This window comes from Vitis vinifera, chromosome 11 (assembly GCF_030704535.1).
Source record: "Vitis vinifera cultivar Pinot Noir 40024 chromosome 11, ASM3070453v1".
NCBI classification, from domain to species: domain Eukaryota; kingdom Viridiplantae; phylum Streptophyta; class Magnoliopsida; order Vitales; family Vitaceae; genus Vitis; species Vitis vinifera.
In genome coordinates this window covers 11130193-11141016 of record NC_081815.1, presented here as the reverse complement: position 1 = coordinate 11141016, position 10824 = coordinate 11130193, and the positions used below count along the sequence as shown (strand labels likewise).

Genomic DNA, 10824 nt, shown 5'->3' with positions numbered 1-10824 from the left:
TTCTCTTCATCTTACATCACTCCACTCATAGCCCAACTCCCTCACACGGCAGTGGCCAGCTGCCCCCATCCTCCCATTATCTCCATTTTCTCTTCTCCTCCCTCCATTTTCTCTATACGGTCAGTCAAGATCCCCGCCCATATTTTTTCTTTCCCATTTTTTTCTTCCTGAAGACCCACTGCCACTTTCCCGAGTTCTCCCACTCTCTTCTCTCTTGTTTTCCTTTCATTTTTCTCTCCACATTTTTTTTATTTTATTATTCTTTTCAGATTTTTTTTCTTTCTATTTTCTCTTTCTCATCTTTTTTCCTCGCTCTCTTCATTCACCACCCTCACCGCCAGTGTCAATCGGCCACTACCGGTCAACCACCGTCGGCCAACCATCCCTGCTATTGCCGACTAGCAATCTGACCATCCATAGTTTTTTTTTAAAAAAAAGGGTAAATTTCCTTTTTGCTTTATTTTATTTTTATTCATTTTATTTTTTATTTTTAGTTTGCATAGTAATTGAATTGGATTTGGGCCTATTACTTATTGATTATTTGTTTGGGCTTATTGGATTGGGCTTGATATATTGTTTCCTTTTACTATATATATTATTAATGTGGGCTTGTTAATTGGTTATTTGTTTAGACTTATTGGATTGGGCTTGAAATATTATTTCCTTTGACCATGTGTATTATTAATGTGGGCAAGTTAATTGGTTATTTGTTTAAGCTTTATTGGATTGGGCCTGATATATTATTTCATTTGGCTATGTATATTATTAATGTGGGATTATTAATTGATTATTTGTTTGGGCTTATTTGATTAAGCTTGAAATATTATTGCCTTTGACCATGTGTATTATTAATGTGGGCTTGTTAATTGATTATTTGTTTGGGCTTATTAGATTGGACTTGAGATATTATTTCCTTCGGCTATGTATATTATTAATGTGGGCTTGTTAATTGATATGAATTTTGGGCCCACAATGTGGGTGAGATTTGTTGGATGACTGAAATATTTGATATGAGTTTGGCCAATTCGAACTATTTAATTTGAACATGGAACAATTGTGATGTATATTAAATTAGGCTTGAATTATAGAATATTAAATTTAGACCTAATGAGATTTATCTTAATTTATCATATTTTGAGTTTGATTAATTGAGTTTATATTACAATAAATCACCAAAGTGATTTTTAATTTATGCTCGAAACCTTTGATGAAGTTTATCTCTTATCTAAATCCTTTCTAGGACACCATTAATGGATTCAGATTAGAAAAAGCACCAAACAAGTCCAATATGTCGAATCATGATATATAAGGGGTCCCATTTGCAAGCAAACAAACTACTAAATCCGTCCTGCAAATAATTTGCATGGAGCTTCATTGCCCAATCCACCTCGGGTGGATTTTGCTAAGTTGGGGGGCAAATATGGCTGCTCCCAATGCCCTTTTGAGCATGCCCAATTGATTCATGCATTTTCATTGCCAAAACCGATTTCAACACCATAAAAGCAATTTTACTACACTAATATCCACCCACAAACTTGCAACCTGACTTGCTCCCACTGCAAATCAAAGTACCACAAATTGGAGAAAGTGATAAGCAAACATCTTATATGAAAATTAACATTCAAAAGAACCAGTTATCCAACTCCAGAGCATCAGGCATTTTAGCTGAAATCCCATGGATCTGTTGTATAGTGTGGGTGGGTGAGATTTTTGTATTTACAAACCCAATAATCATTTACAACCGAAGATTGAAAGCTTAAACAATGGACCAAAAGAAAGACAAATATAAGACATTTTTCTCGAGGAGAAAGAGAAAAAAAATAACAACTTCCCCGAATGGTCAGCATCCACTGCCGGTAGCTACATATTGATTGAGGGCAGAAAACCATGACCTTCTGCTCTCAGAGTGGGAAGCGGATCGTCTTAAGCCAGACCTTGAACACCTAGCCAAGTGGTTTCGCAAGTTTCGGTCAACCGTGCATGGAACCAAAGAAGGACTAGTGTCTGGTGCTCCCATGCAAAGGCTAGAGTTGAGTTTCACTGAAGAGAACCGTTGGCAGCTCAGGCTGCGGAATGAGGATCCGAGGGGGGAAATCCGGCTACAATGGAAATCAGGCTTGCAGAATGGAGTTGTTAGTGAGGTGGGCTCTGGCCCCTCACCGGAACATGTGCAAAACGAGAGGGACAAACTTGTTCTTGCAATCTCCTTAACTAATGGTTTTGTGCCTGGAAGTTTGACAAATGAAACTATGCCATTTCGGCAGAGAGGGCAGGCAATCGAACCCAGGGGACATTGGGAAACAGTTGAGCTGCTGTTCATGGAACAGAGGTACAAGGCACATTTTGTGCAAAATTCATGATCACAACCTGCACCATGAGGCATCCTACGTTATTATGTGTCGATGGAGAACACAAACTCAAGAACCCATGGTGAGGACCAGGGTGTGAAAGCAAAGGTTAATAAAAAAAATTAACAGTCGTAGGTCCCCAGTTCTCCCTGGTCCTTCCAAGTGGAGCTATTGGGTTTCCACATTATTCAAATAAAGCAAATTAGATACATCAGAAACCTTCTGTTGATAATTTGCAAATTCTCAGGGGATTTACCTTGGGCAGCCACAGTGCACTTTCTTTCCAAACAAACAACACATGGATCCTGGCATGTTGGTAGGGAATCATTGTTCCTCCATCCACATTCTCTGCAAATGACCAAATGGCTTAATATAATTGTGACATAACTCACCCTTCCCATATCCCCCAGCTTGGTGGAAAAGATTATGAAATAATTATACAACATATGATAAGTAAAAAAAGATGCAGGAAACCGGATTACTATATTTCCTCAAATTTCACAATAATTTAGACTAATAATTGAAAACAAACATATGTAAATCTACAACTACATCAATCTGGTACAGTATATGTGAACCTAGTACTACTCAATAGGATATTTCACCTTAAGCACTTCCAAAAATTTGACTTACATAATTTATAAATTCTCCATGCTCTATTGTAAATTGGAAGCTGAAAGACAGCATAACTTCAATATATATATATATATATATATATACAGTCTATGAGTTTGAATTCTCCATTATACTTGTCGAGGAAAGAGGTTCTAAATTGACAACAGGAAGGAACATAATGACATCCCCCAATTAAACAGAATAGTTGATCATTCATGTGGCTAATTAAGAATGTCAAGCCACAAATGATGGAAACCATTTCCTTTGAATTTCCATGAAAACAATTTCATTCAGTTGACAAAACATTCTGAATCCTTTAGAGGAACCAAAAACAAAAGAACTGAAAGAAAAAAAGGGGAGGAAGAAGAAGAAAGCTTACAAAAATGAATACTGCTTTCAGCATATGGACAAATATTAAGTTTTCTTAGTTGTGAGTCACAAAGTTCGTCCAAACACCCCTTAAATGTTCTATCAAATGTTATCTTATATATCATTTTGGATTTCTCTTCAAGAGCTTCTGGTTGCAGTATTTTAACCATTTCATTGCCTTCTCTAGTTAGTGCGGAGCTCAGTTGCAAGCAACTATTTTTTTTTTTTGGTTGCATACTCTTTTCATATGAACTGACTTAGCAAGATTGTGTTTAGTGCTTTACCACATGCTTCCAGAAGTATATTAACCTCAACTTTGGGATTATAACTTCTCCCTTTCCCACTTTGGTTGACAGATTTCTCTTGACATGCAGTTCCTTCATGAAGAAACACCAACTAAGGTTTGAGAGGCATTGGGATTCAAGTACTTGATCTCTCAATCCTGAACATGTCAATAATTGCATACACAGAGAGCCCCCTCTTGTGTTTAAAAAACTGCACTAGAATGAGATAACACATTATGGCATGAAAATGGGTCCCATCCTATTAACCCCCTCAAGCATGCCTTTTTTTACAAAGTATGAGACAAGTCAACCCAATAAGATGTGTGAGACTGGATAGACATATCCCATCATCCAACTGGGCCTATAACTTGTCGGACAGCACAGTACATTGCCGATCTCTGGAAAGAAAAACCCTACAAGGCAACACAATTGCTTGGCAAAAAAAACCAACTTATTTGGTGACTGAGTGACTTCATTTCTTCTAGCAGCCTGCCCTAATTGTTATTGGGCCTTGAAAAATATATTTAGGATGCATCTTCAATAATACGAGGAGAGAACTTCATGGAATTTTCCATTCATTTGTCTCCTACAAAGCTTAGCACAAGTTCAGCTGGGCTACATATATTTTCTAAATCATCCCTCTTGTAAAATCTTTTACTCAGATCATTAAAGAGATACCACTTAGGAAAACCAAAACTTGTGAGCTTGGTATCAGGGAAGTACTCAGAAATCAAGTTTGGAAAGAACATGTAGAAATCAGAAATTTCAATACTCATGATGCAAGTTATATGGTTTTTAACAGAACAAAATTGGAATCACCAAGGTAACTCTTGAGTGAGAAAGTGGCAATCACTCACCTGGCAATTTTTACAATGCTCATAAGTGGAAGAGATAGATATGAGGAAGAAATAGTCCGTGACTGGACTTCTGGCTGCGTGCTAAGAATTTCCTCAAGCCAACCTCTATGCCATGATCGAGCAACCATCAAGGGAGTCCATCTTCAGAACATAAATTTAAAACAAGGAGAAGTTTACAATTTTTAATTGATCAAGAGAAAAAAAAAAAAAATTACAAGACAAGATGCTTAAACCAAGGAAAATGCAGGTTTCTTCTGAAAGAGTCTGCAAGACACAGCATGCTGTAGGGAGGTGGTAGGAAGTCTACTAGAAATTATATATATATATTGTCAGAAACCAACTATGTGATTAATCAAATTGAAAAGAATATACAGAGGACCTATCCTTCCCAGGAAACAAACTCTGACCAAAAAAAAGAAATGATAAAATTCCAATTTCCTTTCCAAAAAACATAAGGCAAAAATCCATCACTAGAAACAAGATATTGAAAAACAAATGGGAATGGTTGCAGAATTTTGAAAACACCTCCAACACTAATTATAACAAAAAATAAAATAAAAGAAACTGTCATTTCTTTCTTAAAATGAATACAAATCTGGAATAGGGTCACCTCCATCACTCCCCTTAATATTTGTTACTGCACAGAAAATTTGCTAATCTATCTGCCATACACCTAATCTACTTGACCATAGAAGAAAAAACAAAATAGACTTTTGCATCCATGATGTCTACTAGCACCAGCTCCATCAAATTGCTGGTTTAGTTCTGAATAAGCTGCTTTCAAATACAAAATTAAAAATAAATAAATAAATAAACCTTTCAGTGGAAAAGCACAAGAGAATTGCAGCGCATCAAAAAGCAAATGAACTGTAAGTGAATCATACACATACCCATTTGCATTTTCAGCAGCCAAATAGGCACCCCTAGCAATCAAAATCTGAAAGCAACATGTGTTAGATGATGTATTCCAGCACAAATACAATGGCAAATAGAATTTAAATATTCAAAAAACAAAATAAAAGAAGAAACTAAAAACATACCTGGCAACATTGTGCATTTCCACCACATGCAGCATAATGAAGAGGAGTGCTTCCCGCACCTAAGAAGTGACAACAGATATTCCACTTTAACAAAAGACATGATTGTGAAACAAGAAACTCATGTTGGACTAACTGAAAGCTCTATCTATTATTCGCTGAGCACATCCTCAACAAAGTCACAAGGTTTGTAAGGAAAGAATTAGAAACTTTGTGTTTTGACAAGAATCAGGAACTCTTGTTCAACTACTCCTATGCTATTTCTTCCTAGTAAAAAGCATCTTCAGATTTATCTTCTTCAGGATTGTTTACAATCAAGTCTTTCTTTATAGCCTTGTCCCAAATGCCTGATTTATCTCCATTTTTCCCTACTAAGTTTGTATGGAATTCTCAAGTCCCTTTCAAAGTTAAGGCCTTTGTCTGGCTTGTGGCATACAAGAAGGTAAATACTAATGACTTGCTACAATTGAGAAGACCCCACAAAGCTCTTAGTCCTGACATTTATAAGTTGTGCATAAAGCAAGGAGAATCAACAGATCATCTACATTGTTCTGTGTCGTTGGGGTTGTGGCACAAATTATTTCAGCTAGCCAAGATGGATTGGGTTCCTCCGAGAAGCATTTCAAACATGATGTCCATCAATTATAAAGGTTTTGGCAAATCCAAGAGAGGGATAGTTTTGTGGCAAAATGCGTGCATAACTATAATTTGGGTTGTATGGCAGGAAAGAAATGCTAGAATATTTGAGGACAAAGCTAGGAATTCAGAGAATCTTTGGGATTCCATTCATTTCCTTGCTTCTCTTTGGGCTTTTTGTTCCGCGGTTTTTAAGGGCATTCCCCTTAACGTGTTACAACTAGATTAGCTAGCAGTGTGTAGTTCCAACGAGACGGTCTAGTCAAGGGAGCTTATTCATAGTTTACATAGTGTAGTGTCTTGTTATCTTTTTGTGTTGTTTAGTTTCATCTTTGGTGGGAGGATTCCTTATCCTTCTATTATACTTCTTTTTCTATCAAAATATATATGTGTTGTTTCCTATCAAAAAAAAAAAAAAAAAAGGCATCTTCAGATTTATCAGTTTGAGTAAAACTATAGCACTACCCCACCAATGACAAAAAACAAAGAAGTTTGGAAACAATAGGAAAGGGAAAAAGTAAAGAAAAACAAAAAGATAAGAACTGCAAGAGAACAACAATTGAATGGGTTCAGTTTCAAAAGTCAACCATGGAGAAGAAAAGGGAAAAAGGTAATTTTGAGACTTAGACAAGGCTTCATTATCTAGAGTCTTTTTGTGCAGTATGCATCAGAACTAGTGGAATGGGGGGTTGAATTGGCCAGCTCACAAACAATCACATCTGCTTCTCAAATGGTTCTAAACAATCACGAGTATTTGTAGGTTAATTTTCAAACCAGATTACATGAACTGACACTCAGTGTTTAGGTGTGAGTACACACATGTAGGTGTCAAATCTTTCCAACCCCCAAATATCAGGGCATTGGAACATGTTTAAATTTTTGAAGTTTTGTAAACCCTGTGGTAAAACGATTGATCTCCACAACAGTGTTACATGAAAAGGTCATGATGTAGGACAACCCTAGGATGGTTGCCTACACTCAAGGGTATGTGGGCTAGGGTTTTATTTTTAGGGTGTAAGGAGAGAAACAAGGAATAAACTTTATGGTAGAGAAAATTATAAGATAAGAAATAGAGAGAAAGAAAAAACAATGAAGAAAAGATGGAAAACCTTAGAGTCTCACTAAGGCCTTCTAGGAGTCTCACCTAGAAGAAAATCAATGGAGTCTCACCATTAAGGGTTGCAACCTTGCAATGAAAGAAAGTATAATATTATTCATCAAAATTCATTCCTTTGATTTACATTGATTAGCCTATTTATAGGCTTTTCTAAGAAATCCAAAGTCTACTAGGACTCTAATAACCTATTCTACTAGGACTCTAATAACCTATCATGACTCAAATTCTAATTATATTATAACTCAACTAACTAATCCTAATTAGACTCCAACAAATACCAATCCCTATTCAATTCTAATTAATATTAATCCTACTTAAAGTTTACTTAGGTCTTCCCTTTCTTCCTTGAATAAACTTTAAAAGGCTTTCCCCCATCAGGTCACTTATGTGGTAAGCTTAGGAACTTATTGTAAAGTAAAAATAAATCTATCTCTTCATTTTGGGAACACATGTTGAATGTAAAGCTGTTTGCTCCCACAAAAAAGTGTCTAACATATATCCTATACTCACACCCATGTAATAACCATGTAACCAGAGTTTTCAATAATATGAGAAGGAAAATGGGGAACCAAGAAATCAACACAACAATTGTAAATTAAAATGAATTATGAATTTATCAATCAATAAAGAAAAACTATGAATTTTCCATCAGAAATTTAATGGATGACCACTAATCATAAGGGAATAGAATAATTGCAGCCACCTATTAAGTCAATTGTCGTCCCATCTTCCACAGTGACCTCAGAAAGAGAAGCCCCTAAATCCAAGAGTAATTGCAAAGTTTCAACATGTCCATTCAGTGCAGCCATATGAAGAGCAGTGATGCCCCCATCAGCAGGTCTATTGATTACCTGACAGAGAGCTCTAGTGCAAAAAATATAAATAATAATAAATTAAATAATAATAATAATAATAATGGAATGGAAAATAAACAGATTGACTCAGCATAGTGGAAAAAAGGATGAAAGAACAAAAGGGCTGTGAACTGAGTACCCTTCATCAAATTCCGAAATAGATTCTTCCCTATTTGATCTTTTTCTCAGGATGTTCCAAAGATCAGGAATGCTAGGAATGTAATCCGCAAGAAGGAGCCGAATGCATCGAGAATGCCCATTCAAAGCAGCCAAGTGGAGAGCTGTACCACCATTTAGATAATCTGCTCTGTGAATCTAAAGAACAATGCCCGTGAATTATTAATACTTTGTATCAGATAAATTTGAAAAGCCAGTAAATGTTAATGGAATGTGGGAAAGATGGCATTGGAATAAAAGACCCTACATTGGCTCGGAAAAGAACCAGTGTCTGAACAACCTCCCAGTGGCCATGTTGACAAGCTTGCATCAAAGCAGTCTGTTCATCAAAATAAAGAACATAATTCTTATTTTCAAAATAAAAATGCAAAGAAATTCTTGAAAGAAATTAAATAATCTAAAGTTCGACTACTTTTGGCATCCTAGTGTTTGACTTTGAGAAACAGAAACCACAAGAAAGATCTCTGGAATAAGAGCTAAATTTCAATGAGAGTTTGGGATTTACCTGTCCTCGATAGTTCCTGAGATTAATATCTACTCCAGATACAAGCAAGAGGGAGACAATCTAGAAACAAGGAACGATACAATCACCTTTGAGAAGAATTGAAATACAGAAAATTCAAGAAAATGAGATTGGTCTTTCTCAGAAAATAAATAAATCAAATTGGGAAGCCTAATGTAGGCTAAGGAATAATACCTCATGGTGGCCCTGAGCTGCAGAGTAATGGAGGGGGGAATTGCGAACCCCAAAAGTTGAATACCTTGCAAGACGTGGATTATATTCCAATAAAGCCTTGGCTTCTTGAAGGTCACCATCTCTTGCCGCTGAAACCAGGCGCTCCCCAGAAGCAGAGCATCCAAAGGAATTCCCCACAATGCTTAGAAATCTCATGATCCTCCAAATTTACACCCCCAAATAAAATAAAAATTGTATCGTTTCCTTGCTTCACAACGCTTAATCTTCACCAAGAATGCATTACAGTATAATCCACAGGTAGATCTTCTCATGTATTAAAGGACTTCTAATCCTTGATTCTTAGGATTCGAAGAAATTATATAAAGAAATTGGAAGAAAGAAATAAGTAATGGTTCTCTCTGCACAAAATTCCTTATTTTTCTACCAAACTATTAACAACCCACAACAAATTCTGGCACTGTCCTAAAATAAACAGGATGCTTCAAGGATTTGCACCAAAAAACCCTTATGAAGGATAGCCAACTGTGGAACTACCTATGGGAAATCCAATCTGGATGTGACCGTCTATCTATTAGTTAAAGATATCGTTAACTTCGAGAAACCCAAACAAACAGGGAAAACGGAACAAAAGAGAAAAAACAAAAGCCTCATTCACCACCTATATTAGCAAAACCGAATACTAAATTTTGCATCAAAAACAAAAATCTGCAATACCCAGATGAAATTGCGACATCACAGACTCAAAAACTTCCGATAGAAATCAAATCTCGACAACCCACTTCCGTATTTTCCTTGAGAAGCCAAAAACCTCGAATACCCAATCCCCAATTTTCCCAGAGAAATCAAAATCTGCAATACCCAGATGGGTATTTTCCTCGTATGGTGAGTTTGATCTCAGGCCGAGAAGGGGAATGGGATAAGAAAAGATGGAAAATACAGATGAGGAATAATATATGAAATGTATCGGAATGAGTGTGAGATGTGGTGCGACAAAATAAAGCAATAAAAAAGGGAAAATATCAAAAAGAAAGAGATGCGGATGTTTATGGGAGAAAGCGTCTTTTACTGCAACCTCAACTATCAACCAACAAGCCTGCAAGAAAAGCGTGTTTTCATGATTGGATGTTATTAGCCAGTCAAAATATAGGTGGTTGGTTTGTTGCTTTCTCTCTTTACACACTCTCCATTGTGACACATTCCTCTCTGATCATGCTCTGACTACCATGCCCTGTTGCCTTGTTTCCTATTGAAGCTTCTTTGCCCTGCTTCATTCATACAACTCTAGAGTGCTCTTGGACTGTCTCTCTTTTCTTTACTTTCCTGTACATCTATCATGAAACCTACCCCAACAATGATTTTGATTGAAAGTAAATTCTTTATTTATAAACCTTTGTTAGCCACACCTCAATTTTTCTTTTATTTCAAAATATCCACCCAAAGATTGACTCCATTCATCCTAATAATTGTGGGAAAATTAATTTAACTTATCTTATTATTATAAAGAAAACTTTGAGAAAATGCCCTTTTAATCCCGAAAGGCATAAAGTTGGAAACCCCATTACAAAAGTAGCTGATATATGAAGGAAGAATATTCAATGTTGACAGTACAAAATTGCGGTTGTAAAGGTTTTTACACATAGTCAACACTTAAAAATAATAAATAAATAAATAAAAGTCTATGCTTCTACTTGAGGAATTCTAAAGGGGTGTTCCACACCATGTTTTTGTTCCCTTCATCCGGCTGAGTTTTTAATCACATTAATTACGAAGAAGAAGAAAACGAAATATGAAGAATGGGTCAATTATTTGATACAACCGTCCCTTCATTTTTCT

General features: G+C 36.1%; 1 protein-coding gene across 1 annotated transcript; it reads right to left on the bottom strand.

Annotated features, from left to right (window-relative positions):
- Positions 1-1591: 1591 nt before the first annotated feature.
- LOC100263815 (probable E3 ubiquitin-protein ligase XBOS32) lies at positions 1592-10418 on the bottom strand. Its single transcript, XM_002269392.5, has 10 exons — positions 8992-10418; positions 8800-8859; positions 8542-8613; positions 8257-8432; positions 7967-8127; positions 5514-5572; positions 5364-5410; positions 4474-4614; positions 2605-2696; positions 1592-2367 (listed from the first exon to the last, which is right to left on the bottom strand). The coding sequence occupies exons 1-10, from the start codon at positions 9184-9186 to the stop codon at positions 1841-1843; spliced, it is 1530 nt and encodes a 509-aa protein (XP_002269428.1). The 5' UTR covers positions 9187-10418; the 3' UTR covers positions 1592-1840.
- Positions 10419-10824: the final 406 nt, after the last annotated feature.